Below are 23,432 nucleotides of genomic sequence, written 5' to 3'. Positions count from 1 at the left end.
AAATGCATGGGTTTTGTTTTTCCTGTGTATGCATTACAGTACTCTCTCTGACATTAGCTCGGGGGGTGGGTCTTTTGTTGTTTGTTTCTTTGTGCTTTAACTGTCCTGAGATTGTCCAGGGGATTCTTCCTACCCAAGCACTGAGATTGCAGACTCTTGCATGACCATGCCCTCTCTTTTCGAGTGTTCCTGAGAATTTGAACTTGTGTCCTTGCACATCAGTGTTTGGTTTCCTACCCTGGGACAAGGGACCGAGGTGCATATTTTACATATCAAAGCAGACCTGGCCTCCTTGTACTCCCAGCATCCTTCAACCCCCTACCTGGCATACTCTGCCTCTACCCTGAGCTTTCCAGCCCAGAGGCTGGGCTGCCCTTCCCCCAGAGGTTCCTCCCGGTATAATCCAGACATTTTACTCTTGCTCTCATTAGCTATCCCTCTCCCCCGGCTCTCTCTTTCCCTCCCCCCCCCCACAGGCCCTTTCTCTTCTCCCTCTCTGCCCTTCCCATGGTGACCCCACCTCCCGCCTCTGTTCTTGGGGCCAGTGAACTGACCTGAGAGCAGCTTCCCAATAAACTTGCCTTTTAATATATTCTAATCTATATTGAATTGGCTTATTTTACCGGCGGAGAAATAGCCTACCAATAAGTCGTTCTGCACACTTGAGTCACCTCCCCAGCCATTTTGTTTATGTATAGATGTACAACTTTTAAAAGGTTTTTTTAAAGGTTTCATTGTATTTCTATGTATTTTAAAATTTATTTTTATGTATATGGGTGTTTTACTTACATGTATGTTTATGCACCACGTGAATACCTGGTGAGAGTTTCCTCAGAAACTGAAGCTAAAGGTGTTAGGAGTCATCTGGGTGCTAGGAATACAATCCAAGTCTTAGAAGAGCAGCCAGTGAGTGATCTTATCTCCAACGCCGTATCTCCAGCCTGGTACGTACGTTTAACCAAGTCTCTGTCAATCATTGCCTAATGAGTTATTTTTAGCAGTTACACATAACATTGGCATGAATGACCCCGTACATGTAATTTTGTGCTGTATATCTTGGGGATTTCAAGAGCATAGAACCAGTGCATTTTGGCGCCGGTGTGGTTAGAAAACACAAGCCGGGAGAGTTCCGACCTCCGGTCAGCAGGTGGCGCTGCGCCCACGTCTAGCCGGAAGCGCCGGGTGCCCCGCCGACAAACTGCTGGTGGCCGCGCAGGCGCGCTGTGCCGCTGGCGCCGGAGCCTGGCGGAGGGTCGCGATGCCGTACGCCAACCAGCCAACCGTGCGGATCACGGAACTCACCGAAGAGAACGTCAAGTTCATTATCGAGAACACCGACCTGGCGTAAGGCGACGAGGGGAGACGCGGGGCGCCGGGTCCTCGGGCTCCTACTCCCGGGGCTGTGGCTTCGGGGCCGCTCACACCGCTTGTCTTTCCTCCTGCAGGGTGGCCAATTCCATTCGGAGGGTCTTCATCGCAGAGGTGCCCATAATAGGTAAGCGACCCTCCCTCGGAGCCCGCGCCGCCGGCCCTGCGGCCCGGGTCGGGGCTGAGAACACTGCGGTGCTGCACGCTGGGCCGGAGCCGCCTAGGCCCGCCTTGGTGCGTGCCTTGCTTAGCTGCGGGCTTTCCAATACTGGTCGTCTACACAAGAGCAACAGAAAACAAGACTAAGCACTATTAAACGGGCTGCAGCCCGTTAGCAGGCGATACAGCGATTACCGAAGTAGTGTAGATAGATGCGCTTTTGCTTTTTTTTTTTTTTTAAATTTTTTTTTTTTTTTTTTTTTTTTTTTTTTTTTTTTTTGAGACAGGGTTTCTCTGTATAGCCCTGGTTGACCTGGAACTCACTCTGTAGACAAGGCTGGCCTCGAACTCAGAATTCCGCCTGCCTCTGCCTCCCAAAGTGCTGGGTTTACAGGCGTCCGCCACCACCGCCCGGCTGCGCTTTTGCTTTTAAGTCAGCGTTCGCTACTGGCTGGTGTCTTTTGAACATGCATGTTAATTTTACAAAATAACGGACTTCGTTATGCATTTTGAAATCTACACACACAGAGTAATATACTTGGTCTCTTCTGTCCTTTCAGATAGTACCCTGCTATACCTTATTGTCTTCTCCCCCTATCTTTTTGAAAACATTTATTTACATATATGTATATATCTCTGGGCACGAGAGTACGGTAGTTCACCGTTGTAGAGGTCAGAGTACAGCTTGTGAGAGGGATTCTCTTCTCCTACTATATGGGTCCCAGGGCTTTATCCAGATAAACCGTCTTGCACATCTTGCAGGCCCTGAACTCTCACTTTATTAGAGAGAGAGGGAGAGAGAGATTGAGATAGATTCCACACGAGAGAAAGCTTGTGTGTTATCTCATACTTTTGTTCATTATGGTTGAAGTGTGTGTGTGTGTGTGTGTGTGAGAGAGAGAGAGAGAGAGAGTTGCGTTTTTTGTTTGTTTGTTTGTTGTTGTTGTTTTGTTTTTATCCATCCTGGTGCTGTAACTCTGACTCCAGGGGCATCTGAGACCCCTGGCCACCTCCCGCACCTGCACTCACCTGTAAACACCCACACACAGAGACACAGTTAAAAACATTTTTTTAAATGAGTTTCTTATTTTTGCTACATGTGTAAACCATGTAAGTTTTCAGGTAGAGCCAAGACATGGGCAAACATAACACAAGGCAAAATATAACACCTGTCTTCAGGAGAGTCTGAACAGTTTTGTTTGTTTGTTTGTTTTCTTGTTTTGAGAGAGCGGAAGGAAGCCAAAAGAAGGGATTGGAGCATTGGTAGACATAAGACACACAAGGTTTTTTGAGACTGGAAATTCCCACCAAGGTGTGGGGGGATGGAATGATGGGAAGTCGATTAAGGGCATTCGATGGGCCCCAGAAATAAATCATGAGGAAGCTTGGTCCTTGCTTGGGTTGAGGATGCACTGCAGGGCAGGGCAGGTTGGGCCTATCCTCGGCTGGTCTTCTGGCCTCTTCCTTGCGTCTGTGCCTGTGTCAGATGCTTGAGAACTGGGCTCCAACACCATTTGATTTCTGAACGTCATTGTTTACATGCAGGTGTTTGCTTATGGGTGATTACATACATGGTTAAGTGAAGCACCTGTACTCATACAGTCCTATATGTCCAGGATGAACTGGGAGGGATTGGGCTTTATTGTTAGTGGGCTTTCCCTGTTGAAGCCATCCAGTGAGCATCTGTTGGTGTGAGTAACCCTGAAATTCCAAGTGGGCTATCTGGTTATATCAGAAATGAGGTGTGGGCCATGAAACTTGGGATGTTTTGCTCTCGAGATGTTTTTCCTGACTTGTTTTTAACTGTGTCTCTGTGTGTGGGTGTTTACAGGTGAGTGCAGGTGCTGGAGGTGGCCAGGGGTCTCAGGTGCCCCTGGAGTCGGAGTTACAGAGTTGTGAGTTGCCTGATGTGGGTGCCAGGAACCTCTTAACCTCTGAGCCATACTTCCAGCCCATGATGCCCACATAGCTTTTGTTCTTGGATTTGGTATTGGCATAGGTAGCAGATTTAAAAGGAATCTTTTTTGTTGTTGTTGTTGTTTTGGTTTGGTTTTTTTTTTTTTTTTTTTTGGATTTGGTTTTTTGGAGACTGGGTTTCTCTGTATAGCCCTGGCTGTCCTAGAATTCATTCTGTAGGCTGGGCGGTGGTGGCACACGCCTATAATCCCAACACTCTGGGAGGCGGAGGCAGGCAGGCAGATTTCTGAGTTTGAGACCAGCCTGGTCTACAGAGTGAGTTCCAGAGTTCCGGGACAGCCAGGCCTATACAGAGAAACCCTGTTTTGAAAAAAACAAACCCCCAAAAACCAATAAATAAATAAATAAGTAAGTAAATAAGTAAATAAATAAATAAGAACTCACTCTGTAGACCAGGCTGGCCTCCAACTCAGAAATCCGGCTGCCTCTGCCTCCCAGAGTGCTGGGATTACAGGCGTTCACCACCACAGCCCAGCTTGGATTTGGTTTTTTTTTTTTTTCGAGACAGGGTTTCTCTGTATAGTCCTGGCTATCCTTGAACTCACTCTGTAGACCCAGAGTGCTGGGATTACAGGCATGCGCCACCACTGCCCGGCTTAAAAGGAATCTTTAGAAAAGTATTCAAGTCCCTAAAAGTATTCAACTCCCTAAATATCCATAAATGCTGTGTGTGTGTGTGTGAGAGAGAGAGAGAGAGAGAGAGAGAGAGAGAGAGAGAGAGAGACAGACAGAGACAGACAGAGACTAGCAAGGCCGGTACCCGGTTCACTGGGGCAGGGAGGTGTTATATGTGGCGTATGGGCTGCATGAACCTGCAGCTATCACTTTAAGTTAGAGCCTCTTGCAGCCTCATCTGACAGCTTCAACTTTGTAAACACTGACTTGATTCTTTTTCTCTTTTTTATTTTTTGGTTGTTGTTGTTGTTTTTGTTTTTGGAGACAGGGTTTCTCTGGGTAGCCCTTTGCTGTCCTGGAACTCCCTTTGTAGACCAGGCTGGCCTCTGCCTCCTGAGTGCTGGGCAGAGGTTGGAGAGAGACAGTGCTGTGGGTCTGTAAATGAGTCTGGTGACGAGTCCTCACTCATCCTGTTTTGTTGCCACCTTTTTCAGCCATCGACTGGGTTCAGATTGATGCCAACTCCTCGGTCCTTCACGATGAATTCATCGCGCACAGGCTTGGTGAGTGCCGGTGTTGAGGGAAGGGATGCAAGTGGGATGCTCCCCGCCCCAGCCCCGGAGGCCTGCGCGAGCTCCTTGAGGCTCTGCCGATGGTTGGGCTCCTGGCTGTTCTGCAGAGCACCTTTCTGTGTCTTGCAGGTTTAATCCCTCTCACCAGTGACGACATTGTGGACAAGCTGCAGTACTCCCGGGTATGTGTTTTTGGTGGGTAGACTGAGGCACAGGGAGGGGGCAGGAGACTAGTTCTCCCTGGAATCTTTTTGGGTGTCTTCCTTCTGGTTGACTATGGTGTACTCACTGTGAAGGTGATGTCTTAATAGTGTGGTCCTTGGTTCAGATTGCCCTCAGCACATCCAGGCATCATCAGTGAGCCCCACAAAAGGGAACACGCGGGTGGGCGTGGTGGCGCACAGAGCTTGGGACACAGAGGCAGGTGGATCTGTGAGTTCCAGGGCAGCCAGGGCAGTACAGAGAAACCCTGTCTCAAAACAACAAAAGGGTAGGGGACACACTCACTTTTTATGTATGTATATGTCACCCCTGTGTATGTGCAGGTAGGCTAAGATCAAAAGAGGGCATCAGAGCCACGGGAACTAGTACAGGCAGATGTGAGCTACTGGATTTAGGTTCTGGGAACAGAGCAGCAGGTACTTTTAACAGCTGAGCCATCTCTCCATCCTCCCAACAACCCTCCCATCTATTTATTCTCTTTGGTTTTGTTTTAGTTTTTTCAGAGAGTCTCACTATGTAGCTCTGGCTGGCCTTGAACTGAAATCTGCCTGCTCTGTTTCCCACATGCTGCAGTTATTAAAGGCGTGTGATCCCATGCCTGTCTGAGAAATGTTAATAAAACACCTGCTTTTTTCCTCTGTAGTTAGTAGATGTTAATGTTTTACTGCATTTGCCTTATTTTTCCCTAACCTTTTTGGAAATAAGTTGCGAGCACCCTGACCCTTCTCTAATCCTCTATGGCTGGCTGCCTGTATCCCACCATTTACGGGGTTACCTAGTGAGATGTGCCCTGTCTCAGAGCACACAAACACCTGCAAAGAATGGCAAGTGTTGATGATAAGAAAACTGGAAGATGGGCATGTGACAGGTGGCAATCTGTCCTCCCTGGATTTTTATATGGGTAAAACGTTCTCTAAGAGATTTCGAAGTAAAGATTAACCGGATGTTGCGACACACGCCTATAATCCTAGCGCGTGGGGAGTAGTAGCAACAGGAGGATCAGTAGTTTTAAGTTTCCTATACATACTAAACTCCAGGCCACCCTGGGCTATATGTACGCCAGCCCCCCTCCCCAAATAATCTACAGCTTGAAAGGGGTTTTGTTTTTTGGGGTGGTTTGTTTGTTTGCTTGCTTGTTTGTTTGTTTGTTTTCCTGTTCTTCCCTTGTTTGTATTTTCAGTAATTTCCAAGCTGGTCTGCATAGAGGACTGTATAGCCAGCCCCATACAACCTTGGTCCTCTGAGACGGTCCTCTCTAGGCGCTGCTGTATTAGCAGTGTGCCCCCTAGTGGTCACCTGTAGCAGTGGCCGTGGAAAGGAAGTGTAGTTGCTGGCAGGAATACAAGTTATCTTGAGGTGAACCAGATGTCACAGCTCAGAAGGGCTGGGACTGTGGTCACACTCTTTTCACCAAGAAGAAACTGGAAAGAGCTGCTTAGGAGAAGCAGAATCCAGTTTCCTCATTCCAACTGCCCCCCCTGCCTCAGGACTGCACATGTGAAGAGTTCTGCCCTGAGTGTTCTGTGGAGTTCACTCTGGATGTGAGGTGCAATGAAGACCAGACGCGCCACGTCACCTCCCGAGATCTCATCTCCAACAGCCCCCGGGTTATTCCGGTTAGTGCCTTTGCTCTTCTCTGCCTGGCTCCAAGTGGGACAGACTGGAGTGGATCTTTATGAGGTAGATGCTAACCTACCCTGTGACCATCTACGTTAGCCACCACCTAGACATGCTGGTCCTGAGTTCCTGAGCAGAGCAGTATTGGTGACATGCGCACTGTGTTGTTCAAAGATCCCTGTAAAGGCCACTGGGCTCTCTGGACCACTCTGCCATCTCTTCCTCCTCGGCCTCCTTTCCCTGGATTGACAGATTATAGGCTGCATTTGCGAGGGACAGTTGCCAGAGGTGACGGAGAGGTGATAGGCTAATGCTGCTTGTTTGGGTTTCCTACAGGTGACATCCCGGAACCGTGATAACGACCCTAATGACTATGTGGAGCAAGATGGTAAGGGGGTGGGGCAGGAGGGTAAGGGGTGGGGCAGGAGGGTAAGGGATGGGGCAGGAGGGTAAGGGATGGGGCAGGAGGGTAAGGGATGGGGCAGGATGGTAGGGGGATGGGGCAGGAGGGTAAGGGGTGGGGCAGGAGGATAAGGGGTGGGGCAGGAGGATAAGGGGTGGGGCAGGAGGGTAAGGGATGGGGCAGGAGGGTAAGGGATCGGGCAGGATGGTAAGGGATGGGGCAGGAGGGTAAGGGGATGGGACAGGATGGTAGGGGGATAGGGCAGGAGGATAAGGGGTGGGGCAGGAGGGTAAGGGATGGGGCAGGAGGGTAAGGGATTGGGCAGGATGGTAAGGGATGGAGCAGGAGGATAAGGGGATGGGACAGGATGGTAGGGGGTGGGGCAGGAGGGTAAGGGGTGGGGCAGTCAAGCTGGTGGTGGGAAGATGCAGAGGTCAGATGTAACCTTTGAGTTGCCTGGGCTCTTTCATTCATCTTTGGAACGTTTTGTCAAGATGTGGATTGTCTTCATGCAGTACTGCAGGTCACAAGTTGGAGAACTCGCCTCTTTTTGTTCCTGGCTCACTCTCACCTCTCCCTGCAGACATCCTTATTGTCAAGCTGAGGAAGGGGCAGGAGCTAAGACTTCGAGCCTATGCCAAGAAGGGCTTTGGCAAGGAACATGCCAAGTGGAACCCTACTGCGGGGGTAGCTTTTGAATACGATCCAGACAACGCACTTAGGCATACAGTGTATCCCAAGCCTGAGGAGTGGTATGTGTGTGTGGGGGGGGTTGGGCGGGTAGCCATGGCTGTGGTGGACATAGGTGGTGGGTGCTGGAGCAGGAGTAGCCACTGTGCTTCCCCTGTGCTTGCCCTCAGGCCGAAGAGCGAGTATTCCGAGCTTGATGAGGATGAGTCGCAGGCTCCCTATGACCCCAATGGCAAGCCCGAGAGGTGAGACCCCAGTCCGGCTTGGGACTGTAATTATAAATGTAAGTGTGGGAGGCTGTTAGGCAATCACACACCCAAGCTCACCACACCCCATCCCCCACTCCCACCCTTATCCCCTACTGTGTGATAGAAGAGCTAACTGCCAAACTCACATAACTCGTCTTGAGTTGGTCATCATTCCCCTCAGTCACTGTGAGGAAAGGAACCTTTTATTGCCCCATGCTGTTTCTGGCCTTCCCCTTTAGGCTCAAGCCAGAGCAAAACTGACCATAGCTGTCCCCCAAAGTACTGAAGGGCTGTAGCCAGCATGTGTCTGGTTTTTCCTGCTGTCTCTAGTGTAGAAATGCACACACAGAGTCATTTTAGGGTTTTTACAACAGTGCCCTTTTGAAGTAGCTATAGCTTCCTCGAGGAACTGCGAGGTGGTTCTGGACCTCTGCATAAGGGGTTTTAGGGAGAGGACAATCAGCCCGTCCTATGATCAGGGGCCTCATAGGAATAGAATCAAGTCTCACAGAACAGAAGGGAAGTCTGCCGGAAGCCCGAGCTTTACCTCATGAGAGCTCTCACCCCACTCTTGTCTCTCAGGTTTTACTACAATGTGGAGTCGTGTGGCTCACTGCGCCCTGAAACCATTGTTCTCTCAGCCCTGTCTGGGCTAAAGAAGAAGCTGAGTGACTTACAGACTCAGTTAAGCCATGAGATCCAGAGCGACGTGCTCACCATAAACTAGCCGCAGCATGCATGCCGCAGAAGACCAGGCTCAGGTGACTGGATTTCAGCCGGGGAGCCCTTCTGGCTTCGGGCCGTGGGCTGCCCTTGCTCAGCCTGCCTCCTGGAGGGTCATCGGAGAGGTTGCCAGGGGTTCCACTGGTGTTAGACGAGGCAGTTTTTTATTAGACATTTAGCATCCCTGGCCCTACTGTAGTGGTTTTCGGGCAGCCTGGGGGGAGCGCACACCAGCACAGAAAAGAAGGACTATTTATTGATCAACAGTAGTTGTCTTTTTAAAAGTTTTTATTTTTGGCAATAAAGAGCACAACATAATCTCCTTCATGCGTCATCGTGCCACTAACTGAGCCAATTCTGCCTCCCTCCCAAGGGTCTGGGCCCATTTCTTGTACAAACTAGCTGACCTCTGGGTGGTCATTTCCTGGGTCACAGTCAGAGTTGGCTGTGCCACCTCCCTGGCTCTAGGGCCCTGCTGCGGGGGACCCTGTTATCATTCTGCCATACGTGTGAACAGTGGTTATTTACAAGGTCTGTTCCCACAAATCAGAACCCTAAAGTATTAAAAAACAAACACACAACAAAAGATTTGATGTGAATAGAAAGATAGCCCTTCTGCACGGTAGTCAATAAATACCAGCACTAGAAAATCAATTGCTTTAATTGCATTTCAGCAGGGAGCTTCAGCACCGTGTGGGGAGATAGGAAGGTCTTAGTCTTGGAATCTGGCCTGGGGTGGCTGGCCCAGGGCAAGGACCTCCCCCTGCCGGAGCACTATACCCCTGGTCAGTGAAAGGGGGCAGCAAGGCGCTCCCCACAGCAAACCCGCTGCAGCCCCGGGCTGGCCCTAGCCAGCCAGCCTCTACTGCTGAAGTAACGGGAGCCCCGCCCAAAGACCTCTTCAGCCTGAGCAGGAAGGAGCCAGTGCAGAAAGTGCATTTAAAAACCAGATGCTACCTCTGCCTAACACTCCCAAGTGCAAGGCTGCCACAGGGTACAGTGAAGTTTAGGACTCTTCCTGTGTCACTGTAGGCCCAGAGGAAGCAAGCTACCTGCTGTCGTGGCCCTTGGGCTTCTGAGGAAGAGCCAGCAGACAGCACCAGTCTGATTGTCCCCCTCTGACCCTGGCAGCTCTAGCCATCTTGGCAGCAGGAGAGTCGTATCACTGAGGACAGGCACTGCCGCCCTCATACTCAAAACCAGCCTTGACCATGTCTGGTCGTGGAATTAAAAATGGGTATGTGTTGGTGGGGAGGGGTAGAGGGAAGCCTCGTTTATACAGAATATGTTATAAGCCATATATATTAAAACCATTAACAGTGTATAGTCCCACGGTGGCGCTTCGCCCCTCATGCTCAGGTGGTGTGTGTGGCCAGCCACGTGCTGAGGTCCAGCCTCACCCTTGAGGGCAAGGAGGGACAGCTTGCTCTCCTCCGGCTCGTGGCCACCAGCTCCTTGAGGCTGTCCATGGGCTGCTGCTGTGAGCTTTCCAACAGGCGGCCCAGCAATCCTGAGTGCTTGCTGGTCTGGCTGTCACTGGGAAGGGGTCTTGGCCTCACTGCTGTCCTCCTGGCTGGGCTTTGGCTTAAGCAAGATGAATCTGTTCAGGAGGTCTGTTTCTGAGCTGGCCTGGGCTGCCCCATACCCTTCACCTGTGGACAGAGATGCAGGCTCAGAATTTGAATTCAACACCAAAGGCCCTAGCCCAGGAAGCCTCCACAGGGACAGGCCCCAGCAACGACTGACTCACCGTAGCTGGAGGCTTCGGCAATGTTCTGAGAACCTGTGATGTGGTGCCAGTAGGCACTGCGGGGCAGCATGGCTGTGGGCGTACAGGGGTAAGAGTAGTGCTCGGTGCCCTTGTTCAGTAGCTGTGACAGAGAAGAGGTCCCAGCTTTTAGTTCTGGGGACACTGCTGCCAGCCCAAGGTCCTGCCTGACTCACCTGCGACCGTGTAGCTGGAGACTTAGCTAGCATGTCTGCCCCACCTCCCAGCGCCCTAGAGCAACAGCCACCGTCTCACCCTCACGTTCTTCTCCATTTCCAGCAGGACCCGCTTGTGCTGCTCAGCGATGGCCAGGGTGGCACTGTGAACCCGCTGGTAAATCTGCTCCCCCTCCTGTGTCTGGAAGGTATAGAGGCCTTCCCCTGCGTCACACATCCTAAGGACACAGGAAGCAAGGAGGGCAAGGTGTCAGGAATTCCACTCTGGTGCATGTGTGTGGGCACAGCCATGTGTGCAGTTCTCAATGCCAGCTGTGGTTGTACCAGGGTCTTCAAGGAGAGGATGGCTATGGTCTGAGGACTTGACCACAGTACACACGGGCTGAGCAGTAGCTCCCACACACCAGTAGAGGTGTGAAAGCTTCGCAGAAATTAACCTATTCATTTTCCTCTACATTTTACTGTAGAGGAACCTACAAGCGTCCAGAAAAACAGTGTCTCAGCCATTCTGGCAGGCTAGGTGCTTTTTTGCCCTCCTATAGGAAACCGGTACTGAGGCCACAATCACAAAGCCAGGAAGTGTCACTGCTGGCGGTGACTGAGCCGGGGAACTGGGCCTTGATATACAGCTTCGCTTGACCTGCCTGTTATAAACTAATTACTTCTTCTGGCATTGAGTCCGTATTCTATGCCCCCTGGGTTGCCATGCTGATGAATGAATGTGCCTGGGGCCATGCAGAGAGCAGTCTCTATATGGCCATGGTGGTGGCACTCGCCTTTGATCCCAGCACTTGGGAGGCAGAGGCAGGCGGAGTTCTGAGTTCGAGGCCAGCCTGATCTACAGATTGAGTTCCAAGACAGCCAGGACTACACAGAGAAACCCTGTCTTGAAAAAGCCAACAAAAAAAGAAAAAAGAAAAGAAAGAAAAAGAAAAGAGGGTAGGTACTACCTGCCGGCCTCAAAGGTAAAGCGTGTGGCATCTCGGCCATAGCGGCGCAAAGAGCAGAGGGGCCACGAGACGAGCTTCACGCGGGGGTTGTGTATGTCCCAGAGGTAGATGTTCTCGTGAGTGATCTGCAGTTTGCACTCCCCATACAAGTCCAGGTTGGGGCAGGGTAACAGGAAGACGTTGAAGCGATCTGCAGCAGCAGCGGATGACAGCTGAGCTAACCGGCGGCCCCACCGTCCCCCTCTCCACTCAGACCCAGCACCAGCCTCACCTGTCTGCTCGCACTGTACTCCGGGGGCCAGGAGGTCCGGCTCTCCCAGACTGATGTCATTGAGCCGTGATCCCAGACATTCCACTGACAGTGTCTTATACCACTCCTCTGCCTCCAGCTCTAGAGAAAAACAGCCCTTCATAGTTGTGCCAGCTCAGAGTGTCCGGCAGCCCACCCAGAATGCACCTCGCAGGGGGTCCTTGCTTGCCCGCCTCTGTCTGGACCTACTCCACTGAGGGCACAGCTCTCCCACTCTTCCCTGCAAGGGTTGGCCTTTCTCTGGTACCTGCTGCCTTGACCACTGACTGATAAGCCCAAGGAGAGCAGACGGAGCCTGCGGTCCTGGGGCCTTACCTGAGTCACAAGTAAAGGTGCGAGCAGAGTCGTCGGTGAATATGATGGCTACCGCCTGCCTCTTGGTCTCCTTGGGGAGCCGTGTGACACACTTGACATTGCTAATCTCAGTCACCTGGAAGGACATCCCAAGAGATTTAGCCAGGCCGGGCACTTCGCCCTACCTCCCATAGCTGGCTTCCCCAGGAAGGTGCTCTCAGACCTCAGGACTCAGCGAGTCATCTTTGCTCACAGGTTGGGGGATCTAGGGCCCAGGCCCCTAACCTTGGGGCAGCCTCGGAGGCACACCGACTTCTCATCAGGATACTTCTCCAGCCGCTGGGGCCCCTTGCTGGAGGATTTCCGGAACACCAGCCAGCACCTCCGGTAAATCTGCGTGCGGATCAAGAAGCTGATGATTGGATGGATGGCTGCTGGACCACGATCCCCCGACAATGCTGCTCTGAAGTTACCCCAGCCCTCTGAGGGAGCAGTACTACACCCTTCCCTGGATCCTAGCTTAGAGAAAACCTTAGGATGGTAGCCATAACAAGTGGTGGGTCTGGTGTTAAGGCAGGATTTCCAGAGACACGCCCATTATCATAGGACAGAGCACTCTGGCCATACACGGGGTCTCCCAGGGACAAGAAGTGGCCCCTTGTACTCACCCAATCTGTCATCCTTGCCCTGCTCTTGGGCCCAGGCAAGGCTCTGGTGTGAGGGAAATTACTCTTGCCCCTCAAGGATTTCCCTCAACACTTAATCAACAGTGTGCCCCAGAGGGGTTCCCATGGGAACCAAAGGCCCACAGAGACTAAGGGGGCAGAGCTGTGAACCAGCTGTGCCTCCACAGCACAGTACCATCCCTGTGTGGTAACTTGCCTGTCCCAACCACTAAGTGTCCTGTGCTCTATGCCGCTGAGATTTTCCAGAGCTTCATAAACTCCTAAAGAGGTGACCCTTCTCCAGAGACACCTATTGGACACCATGAAAGGCTGTCCCAGCACCTCTATAAGGTGCCCATCTGACCTTTCCCTCCTACCTCAAGGCTCTCTTGGATTTACCAGCTCCTGCCAACAGGCTTCAAGCCTGGCAGATCTGTTTCCCAGACATCCCAGTGCCACTGTCAGTGCAAACAGGAGGGGTTTTTTGTTTTGTTTTGTTTTGTTTTGTTTCGAGACAGGGTTTGTTTGTATAGTCCTGGCTGTCCTGGAACTCACTCTGTAGACCAGGCTGGCCTCGAACTCAGAAATCCACCTGCCTCTGCCTCCCAAGTACTGGGATTAAAGGCGTGCGCCACCAACGCCCAGCCAGGAGGGTTCTAAAGAGGGCCTGGGCCAAGCAGAGGAAGGAAAGAGGTCACTGAGCCACAGTCACTGGCCAACCCAGCTACCTTCTCTGCATAGGCAAAGGTGCACCAGGCCTTTGGCAGGTGGATGACAGAGCACAATGACCTAGACCGTCTCTGGAATTCCCTTCAGCCGGGACACTTGTAGCTCCTGTTTGGGGGCCCTGGGAAACATGTCTGCCCTTGCACCTCTATGGCCACTGGGCCCCAGTCCCAAAAGGGTGGTGTCAGGTCAGCCACTTTTCTGTCTGTGTCAAAGGTGCACCAGGCCTTTAGCAAGCAGATCACAAAATGGACCTAGACAGTCCTTGTCCCTGGAAGTCTCTAGAGCTGGGTCACTTTCATTCAGCTCCTGTCTGGGACCCTGCGCCTCTGTCCCTAGCTCAGCCTGATCTGTCCTCATGAGCCTTTTTTTTTATACCATATTTTCACACCCTTTGCTAATACCAGCTAGCAATTACCGACAGCTATGTATATGAGCATATGAAGGAGAGGGTGGACAGACAGCCGGATGGATGGATGGATAGATAACTAAGTGGGTGGGAGCTACCCAAGCATTCCGCCTCACCCCAGCAGGCCGCAACCTGGGAGGCCTGGGGGGCCTGAGCACCCTGGTTGCCTGGTTACAGAATACACACTCACACAACCCCAGGGAGCCATGCACTCAAGAGCTCTCCTCAGTTCTCACAGGTCTTTGATCAGCTCTTCCTAAGCGCTCTGCCAGGCTCTGCTGAGGGAGGGAGGGAGGGAGGGAGGGAGGAAAGAAGGGAGGAAGGGTAGGTATCACCCCGTTTCCATCATCCCGCTCAGCACCCCTGACCCCTGGAGTCTAAGATAAGACACTGCCTGGGGTAAGTGCAAAGCCTAGCCCCTCACAGGACTTCAGAGTAAGCTCAGGTCTGTGGAGAGAAGAATTCCCTGGACACAGTGGATACCAGTCCGGGCCAGGCCACACCCCACCTGCCAGTTCTTCCCCCAGTATGTCCACCTCTCTACTTGGGGACCCGAGAATCCTCCTGTAACAGGTCTGACACTTACCCCACAGGACTGCCCTGTAGCCGACACTTTCCTGGTAAGCCCTGCCCTGGCCAGAGCTCTGCTGGCCCCTGGGGACTTGCTGGAGCTAAGCATGGGGATAAGGGATGGCCGCAGGAATGAGGTCTCCACTCCCGGGGCTTCTTCGCCTGGCCTTAGCCTTGCTCTTTGTTCTGTCTTGGAAAGAGCAGCGTCTCTACCAGGCTTGGGCCAGTGAGACTCTGAACATGCCCAGCGGCCCTGCCTCAATCCACTGATGGCCCAGCTGAGGGCAGTGGACGGCTGGCCCTTGCCTGGATACAAGACAGCCCAAGAAGGGCCCCAGAAAGCCAGGAGGAACAAGAATCACCCCCATTCCAAGGTAGCCCTGAGGGAGACAAGTGATCCTTGGGCATCTATCTCCTCACCCTCGGGCTAGCCCAGGAAGCTTTAAACCCAACCCTACCTGCTACTCAAGGTAGCAGGGAGGGACGGGAGGAGTCTTGGGTAAAACAGACTTGGGTCACCTGTCACCAAGGTTTTCTTTCCTGCTGAGAAGAGCCCCCTCTTGGAGGTAGGGGATATCAGGAGTGCAGAGGCTTCAGAGGGGCCCTACTCATGCCTCTGGGGGATTCTCCTCAGCTGGAAACCTGTATGGGGTGGTGAGAAGGGGTATGTGCCCCTCCAAGCCCCAGGTCAGGGCGACCACCACCAACTCCAAGGAAAGCAACCTGTCCCAGAGCAAGGGCCATCCATGCCTTTCCACCCACACTTGGGGGAAGTGTCAGCCCCTCAGCCTCTCTGGCCTCAGCCCCTGATGTCCCTACCCCTACCTCCCAACAAGCCACTCTCCTTCCCAAACAATTCTTTATCAACCACCTAGAATATGATGAGTGCAGGTTCTGAACACATTGAGCCACTGCTGCCAGTGTGTAGGGCAGGGGGAGGGTCACTTTAAAGAAAAGAGGACAGGAGAGGTAGGGAGCATGGGGAGGGAGGGAGGGAGGGGGAAAAGGGGGGTGGGGAGCAAGGGGAGGAGGCCCAGGAGCCAAAGCTGCTCTCCTCTCGCTCTTGACAGCCTTACTCTCAAGTCACTCCCGCTACCCAGTGGTGGCTGCCACCTCCGCTGCTGCCAGCGCCTCTGCCACTGTGGCCACAACTTCAACAATAGCAGGGATGCCTCTGCCAGCCTGTCTGCTACCACTACTGGTCCAGTGGCTGGGATGCCAGCCAGCCCAGCTGGGGCAAGAGATGCAGTAGACAGAGGCTGGCCAGCTACATGCCAGCCAGCCAGTGTTGAGAAACCTACAATCACACAGTACCCAGTGCTGGCGGGCAGCATGCCCCCACACGCCATGCCTCCAGACCCATCCTCAGGACTGTTTATTGACAAGGGCCCCCTCCGGGGTGGCTCACCCCCAGCTTCCTGCTCTTCATCTTCACATAGCCTTGCTTGACGATGTCGTTGAAATTGGTCGCCATGGTTGCCCCACTGTCTTCGGGGTGCCGGCTGGGCTGAGTCCGGGAGGGGTGCCCAGGTGGCTTGGTGTCCCCCCCGATCACCTGTGTAAGACGCTCCTCACCTCCCCCGCCTCAGCATTGTTCTAGCAGATTCTTCGCCCAGCTCCTGCCAGAAACCCAAATGACAGGGAGATTAGAGCCAGTGACATCTTTCTCTTCCCCCTAGCTGTCTCGTTCCTTTTTTCCTTCCTCTTCCCACACTCCTCCCTCCCTCTGCCTGCCCGCCCTTCCTCCTTCCCTTCCTCCCCACCCCAGGACGGCAGAACCATTCAGGAAAAGCGAGGTGGAGGCAGAGCAGAAAAATGGTCCAGCCCAGTCCCCTCCCTCAAGGCCGGGGCTGGCAGTTAACCCTTTCCTGGGGTGGCTGTCTCCCGTTCTGCTTGCTGTGGAGATGCAGGCAAAAGGGGAGGTAGCGGGCTTTGGAGGAGCCTGGCCCCTCAGCCTGGTGGCACCTGGCCAGCCTCTTACAACTTCAGGGTAGACTTAGAGCACCCCTCCCTCCTGAGTGCTTCCAGGAAATGGTGAGGGGGTCAGGAGCTGGCGCAGGGTTCTGTATCTATCAAAGCCTACACTTCCAGCCCACCACACTATACCCGGTTCTCTCCAGCCTGATGAGGCTGTGAGTCACCAGCTCAAGTCATTTAGACCCTGCTTCTGGCCCCTGGACTCTTGGGCAGCTCTTCTGGGTACTGGTGTTTCCTGGGCAGGAGGGCAGAGTCCAAGGGGTGGGGCCCTGGATAAGTCTGAGGAGTATGTGGGACTGTGGGCTGTGGCCTCTGAGGAAGTAGTAGTGGAGCTGGAAGGAACAGGGCAGCCTGAGGGTGGGGTCAGGGTCCCAACCGGACACTTGGTCTGGGCAAGCCAAGCACAGGTATGCTCTGAGTATGGGCAGGTATTAATAAAGGAAGGATGACCCAGGGTGTGGAATGTAGCCTAAGCAATTCAGGAAAACTGGGACTAGCAGGGGGAGAATTGGGCTCAGTTAACACAGACCCAGACAATCTCAGCCGTGGCTCAATCTAACACCTTCATTTTATACACTGGAAAAGGAAATAGCCCAGAGAGAGTAAGCCACCAGGCTTAGGTCACGCAGCAAGTCCAGCACACAACCAAAGATGAATGAGAAATTCCCTGTGTGGAACACTGTCCTGTCGCTCCCTCTGGCTTCCTGCCACCACCTTTCATGGCTTTTTCTGTCATGAAAGCCGCAGTAGTCAGGGTGGTGCTCCCCGCAAGACTCCCCGCATCTCCAGGATCACTGGGTGGCAATGCAGTAGCATTTCTGGGGTCAGCTGGACATCTGTGCTGCCAGAACAGGCCCTAGGGCAGGCTCGCATCCCAGTCTGCCAGCAGCTTGGTATGAATTAATCTCCCAGAGCCCTGTCTATTGAGTCCCTAACAAGGAACAGATGGGACACCATTGGGCACATGCAAACAAGAGGTGGGGCAGAGCGGTTACCTCTCTCTTCTGTGTAGTGACAGTCCCCTACAGTCCCCTTACCCTTTCACCTCCTCTATCCCAGCTCCCATGTCCAGGACGGTCCCACAGCAGGTGCTCTGCCTCTCCCAGGTCTAATCATCACCAGCCCTGTCACACCTGGGCTCTGGCAGCCAGAGAGGCGTCAGTTTTCCCAGCTCTGGCTCTGTCACCTGTCCCTGGGGTTGTCTTGTCCCCGGGACAAGTACTGGCCCCCTGGGGCTCCCTTCTAAGATGATTAGAAAGCTGGCCACTGGTGGCCCATCTCCAGCACTGAAGGCCAGTGTCCAAACCTGCCTCCAAGAAGTCACAGCCCTAGTAGGCTGTGCAGTTCCTCAGTTTTTACATTCGGTTTTTTTTGGGGGGGGGGGGGCAGGGGTACCTTTTTTTTTTTCTCTAAAGGATCCAGGTAGAATGTGATGATATATACCTGTAATCCCAACACTGGGGATGGGAGTAAATGTTCAAGACCAGTCTCTTTCTACTTTAAATGAGGAAGTAAAGCCAGGAAGTAGCTACATGCTCCAGACCCTCCTGCCCAGTCCAGGTCATAAGCCCATTATAAACCAGTCTCCATAAACCCGGTGCAGGCTACTTCTAACTGGCTCCATCAGCCAACTCCTCTGTACAACCCATGGGCCACTGGGGTCTCATAGCTTCCTGCTGTGTGTCCAAAGAACACCCAACATTAGAACCACTGGAAAATAGCATTTACGGGGGAGCCCAAGACCTGCCTTCTCGGGCCTCTGGTTGCATTCAGACCCCAGTTAGGTTGTAGACGCAAATACTGACTCAGTCCCAAAATGGAGTGCAAAGAGGGTTGGAAAGAGAGCATCAAGAGAAGGAACCATGGATTTAACAGGCATCAGGGACCCACGCCCACCCGCTCCCCCTGCCCAGACTGAGAACAAGATTTTAAACAGAAAATAATCCCCAATCTGCTCCCCCTCTCCCTGCCCCCAGGTCCTCCTCAAAGGCTCAACAGCCAATAAGTAAGGGCAGTAAAAAAAGCCCCTACCCATCCTAGCACTCTAGCATCTCACAGGCCCACAGAGGGACAGATCCCTCCAGATGTGTGGCACCTTCATCTTAGGGCATGAAGTCCTTGAGCACTGTATGCTAAATGGGCGGAGGTGGGTTTCCAGGAGCCATTCTCATGATTCTAGGGTTAGCCCACCCCCACCCCCCACCCTGGTATCAGTGTGGCTCACTATTCCTGGAGGGATAGTAGCTGCCCTAGCCCAGGCTACCACAAACAGCCAGGCTGGGCAACATACTGCTGCCCTCCCCAGCAAGGGCAGCATCCTGGAGGGAGGATGCAGGAGGCATTCTGAGCCCCCCCCCCCCCCCACCTGCCCCATAGGCTGCACTGAATGCTCCCTCCCAGAATCCTGCCTGGAGGCCTTGGCTCTAGAACAAACACCACTGGCTTAGACTCCCTACCAGTAGCAGAGCCTGAGTCAGGCCGGCCCGCCAGGCTGCCCCACCCTCGACAGATCTGATCTTATCAGGGCTGCAAATCAGCCCTACCTGGACACTACCTCACCGTCGCCCTCTGTCTGTCTTCACTTCACAGCGGAGATTTGATTGCAGGTAGGTTGTCGCCTGCATGAGGGACTCTCCTCATCCACCAGCTGCGCCAGCCCTGTGTGGTTGCTATCTGGGACCAGCAGGGTGCGCTTCCTTAGCCCAGAAGCTCTGGTCCAAGGAGACCCACAACTATAAGTACTGAATTAGGCAGAGGAACAAGATGGGTCAGGACACCTGAATACTCATTGTCCCCAGGAATGTGGTCCAATGCCACTGCTGTCTGTTCTCCCCTGGGACCCTGCCACCTCTCAGTATGTAAAAGCCTTCTCAGGAAAGTTCACTTTTTCCTGCCTCTAACTAAATTCCCTCCCATGGTCTCAAGTATATTCCACTGCCTCATTTGGATCTCCGCTGAAAGTCTGCCTCCTTCTTCAGGCCCTCCTGACACCCTGGCCTTGCTAATTAGCTGTCTCTCGACATCTAGGGTTTCAGTCTATCACATATCACTATGAGATGTGATGTTCCGGTTCCTTCATCTGTCACTTGGCCATGTAGAGACACCTACAATGCCAGCTCCCAAACCCCTTCTATCTAGCTATAGCTCCGTCCCAGTGACCAGGACACTGATAAAGGACAGAGAGGGTGCCCAATCTAGAGAAGAACACTAATTATATCTAGGATTGTCCCCGTCCTTTCCCCCTTCGCCACTATTATCAGCTCTGCTTCCAGTGGGTGTGAGCAGCCGCAGGCTCCCACTTCTCCACATCTCGGTGCCAACTGGCAAGACCAGCGAAGTCCAGGAGAACCAGCCGGGTCCACGATCCACAGTTGCTGCCTCAGGGGACTTGTGCTGCTGCTGCTGCTGCTGCTGACACTGTCTGAGCCTGGCTAGGGGCCCCACCTTGGCTGGGGTTGTTGGATGAGGTCACATCCAGCCTGTTGCCCTGCCCAGGAATACCCAGCACGCCGGCACAGCTCCTGGGACCTACCTGGGATGCCTACACAGCAGCCTGCATTTCTCTGAAAAAGGCCAGCAAAGAATGTGCAGGAAGCGCACAGCCCCTGGCGGCCGCTGGAATGTGCTGGAGCTGACACCCGGCCCCTGGCTGCCCTGTCTTATCAAAGCCCTCTACTCCAGCCCTCCATCCAAGGGCTTGGCAACTGTTCCGTTCCCACCGTTCCGGGTAGGCACACTGCACAGAACCCCCGACAGCTCAAATCTCCGCTCCCGTCCTTTTGCTGTGACAGATAAGTTAGCTGTCTCCAAAAGAAGGTGTATAGACTCCCAGAGCCAGAGGAAGGTTTTAGGGCAGGATACTGCTGGCCCGGAGGACTACAATGAATAGGAAAGCCACTTGCAGGTCGGGTAGGCAGTAGAAGGAAAGCGTCTCTTGGAATTTGGGGAGCAGGAAGGCGAGGAAGGCTGCTTCCGGGAAGAGGCTCAGGGAGCCGGGGATCTGGGCTTCTCTGATGGGATACGTAGGGAATGCAGGTGAGGTACGACTCAGACCTGCGCTTCCTAGAGATGGGAGCTGGGTGAGGACGGCTCAGGGAGTTTCAGGGTCTCGCTGGCTTCGAGAGACGAGTCTGAATCCTCCTCCCTTAAAGTAGGACGCTCCCATAGCTGGGAGAGCCCGCAGGTTCCGGAGGTGACCAAGGGCGCCCCACGATGAGACTTGCGGGAGTCTCACGCCTCGGTGAGGCCTAGGGACCCCCCCTCCCCGCTTCTTACTCCCCTATTTACCTAGGCGCCGAGGCCCGGGCCAGGGTGCTGGCTCCGCGGGGCGCGGGGCAGGCTCATGCCCGCGTCTCGGCGCGGCCGGACTGGAAAGGTGGGGTGGCGGCGCGCGGCTCCGGTTGTAGACTAAAAAGTGAAGCACAGCCGCCAGCTCCGGATCCAGCATAGACTCGGGAGGCAGCCGGTTCTGCCGATCCGCGACGCCACGCCCCTTGAGTCCACGCCCCGCGCCGCCCTGGCGCCGCGCCACGCCCCACCGCCACGCCCCCGCCCATCCCTGGCGTCGAGTCACGCCCCTTCTCGGAGCCACGCCTCACCCGGGAGATCCGTCCCATCCCGGAGTCCCGCCAATGACTTATTACTGGGGCAGAAGTTTCCAACTCACTTCTAGTACCCACTTCAGTCGCACCAGCTCCTCCCTGAGCTCCAAAATTCAAACTCACATTGCCTCGCATCTGCTGGACGCTGAACCCTATATCAACTCCCAGTCTTTGAACCTCACCTCCCAACTTCAAGAGTCAATACCCTGCTAGACACACCCTTTGCTACCATCCAGGCCTTCCCAGTACCTGCTCCATCTCCCCAGTCGCACACTCAGCTGCACTCACCCGTTTCCCCCCCCCCCTTTATTTTTTATTTACATTACACTTTAGTTTACCTTCATTTATTTATTTGATTTTTTTTTTGAGACTAGGTCTTGTGTGTGTGTGTGTGTGTGTGTGTGTGTGTGTGTGTGGTGTATTCATGCTTGCCCAAGTAGAGGCCAAAGTTCCATATTGTGCGTCTTCCAGATAGGTACTCCAACTTGTATTTTGAGATAAAGAGCTCTACAATTAGCCAGGCGGTGGTGGCGCACGCCTGTGATCCCAGCACTCTGGGAGGCAGAGGCAGGCAGATTTCTGAGTTCGAGGCCAGCCTGGTCTATAGAGTGAGTTCCAGGACAGCCAGGGCTACACAGAGAAACCCTGTCTCAAAAAAACCAAATCCAAAAAACAAAAAAACAAACAAACAAGCAAAAAAAGAGCTCTACAATTTAGGCTACATCAGTTGGCCATTAGGCCTTAGGATCTGTCTCAGCTCCACAATGCTGAGGTTACAAACATGTACCCCCCTGTACCTGGCTTTGACATACATGCTGGGAACTTATACTGATCCATGTCCCCAGCCCAGGGTACACCAGACTGTTCTTGAACTTGTGACAATCCTTCTGCCTCCATCTTCTGGACACTGGGCTTCCTTTTTGCCACATACTTTTACATCAGTAGATTCTAAAGCATGGTCTCTCAACCAGAAGTTTGGGTGTTATCGTAAAGTAAGTTTCATTCCCACTCTAGACTGGTGAAATCAAGAGCTTATGGGAGTTTCAGGCAGAAATCTGTTTAACATTTCTCCAGGTGCTTCAGTCAAATGCTGACCTTTGGGAACCCCTACTTTAGGCCATAAATACAAAGCAAAAGGCTGTACCTAATTGACTGAAATCCTGAGAAATGAGAACGCCCAAGTCTAACCCCTGTCTGTGAGGAATTAGCCTAGTGCATGAAGGAATTGAGAACCCAGTACCCGTGCATGTATATCCCCTGCCCAGTACCCTGCCAACCCTTCCTCTTCACCCCCTCTGCCAGAGCACTAGACACTCAACCTTGTCCAGCAAACTAAAGGAGCCATTTTATGTTCCCTTAAAATGAATGTCCCAGCACTGTCACTAAAATGTGTGTTTAGTGGAAGCCGTGGGGATGGGGGTGTGGCTACAGGACAGGAGATGGCTTTCTCCTTCCTGGATGCTAAGCGGAACCTCCTGACCTTCCCATGACCTATGACCTTCCCATGCACCTTCCAAACTTGGCCCCTGCTTTACTTCAAGCAGCAGCTCATAAAGTCCTCAGCTCAGCTCGCCAGCGCCCGCAGCGAACTGCTTTCATCCTGGGACGCTGTTAGAAGTCATATGGCCACAGAGAGAAAAAAATGAGTTTCAACAATAAAGAGGCCTCTTAGTACGACCCAGTGGTATTCGTCTATAATCGCAGGCCGAGGCAGGAAGCTGATGAGGTCAAGGCCAGTCTTAGTGAGATCCTACTTGAATGAAAGAAGAGAGAGAGAGAGAGAGAGAGAGAGAGAGAGAGAGAGAGAGAGAGAAGAAAGGAAGGAAGGAAGGAAGGAGGAAAGGAAGAAAGAAAGAGGAAGGAAGGGGGAAAGGAAGGAAGGAACCTTCTCTAGGTTCAATCCCATGATATACAAAATTAATCATAATATAATGAAATTAAGAAGTATCATCTCTAAGTGGGATTCCTAAACTTCATTCTCTTTCAAAATTTTTACCCAATATCTATCCACTGTGCTATCTAATCCCCTTTCTTCTTTCTCTTTCTTTCTTTCTTTCTTTCTTTCTTTCTTTCTTTCTTTCTTTCTTCCTTCCTTCCTTCCTTTCTTTTTCTTTCTTTCCTTCCTTCCCTCCCTCCTTCCTTCTTTCTTTTCCTCCTCCTCCTCCTCTTCCTTCTTCTTTTTTTGACACAGGATTTCTCTAGCAGCCCTGGAACTGGCTGTATGGACCAGGTTGGTCTTGAACTCACAGTGATCTGCCTTCTACCTCCCAAGTGCCACCATACCCAGTTTTTTATCTAATTTTTTAATTTGCACCTATGTGGCTGTTTATAGATCCACATGCAGGTGGATGGTCTAACACAGAGACAGTCTGAGTCCCTGATGTTTCCTATC

General features: G+C 52.8%; 2 protein-coding genes across 2 annotated transcripts; one reads left to right on the top strand and one right to left on the bottom strand.

The window, feature by feature from the left end:
• Positions 1-1,191: 1,191 nt before the first annotated feature.
• Positions 1,192-8,917, top strand: Polr2c (RNA polymerase II subunit C). The gene is made up of 9 exons (XM_052166703.1): positions 1,192-1,344; positions 1,446-1,495; positions 4,614-4,682; positions 4,821-4,873; positions 6,401-6,529; positions 6,867-6,918; positions 7,517-7,685; positions 7,794-7,868; positions 8,454-8,917. Exons 1-9 carry the CDS (start codon positions 1,259-1,261, stop codon positions 8,596-8,598), a joined length of 828 nt encoding a protein of 275 aa, XP_052022663.1. The 5' UTR covers positions 1,192-1,258; the 3' UTR covers positions 8,599-8,917.
• A 320-nt stretch (positions 8,918-9,237) lies between these two features.
• Positions 9,238-20,914, bottom strand: Dok4 (docking protein 4). The gene is made up of 9 exons (XM_052166702.1): positions 20,727-20,914; positions 15,871-16,081; positions 12,378-12,485; positions 12,114-12,228; positions 11,760-11,879; positions 11,489-11,678; positions 10,618-10,756; positions 10,345-10,465; positions 9,238-10,246 (listed from the first exon to the last, which is right to left on the bottom strand). The coding sequence occupies exons 2-9, from the start codon at positions 15,934-15,936 to the stop codon at positions 10,128-10,130; spliced, it is 978 nt and encodes a 325-aa protein (XP_052022662.1). The 5' UTR covers positions 15,937-16,081; positions 20,727-20,914; the 3' UTR covers positions 9,238-10,127.
• Between the last annotated feature and the right edge of the window lie 2,518 nt (positions 20,915-23,432).

This window comes from Apodemus sylvaticus, chromosome 21, assembly GCF_947179515.1.
Source record: "Apodemus sylvaticus chromosome 21, mApoSyl1.1, whole genome shotgun sequence".
Lineage (NCBI taxonomy): Eukaryota > Metazoa > Chordata > Mammalia > Rodentia > Muridae > Apodemus > Apodemus sylvaticus.
This window is presented reverse-complemented; position numbering and strand designations above follow the sequence as displayed.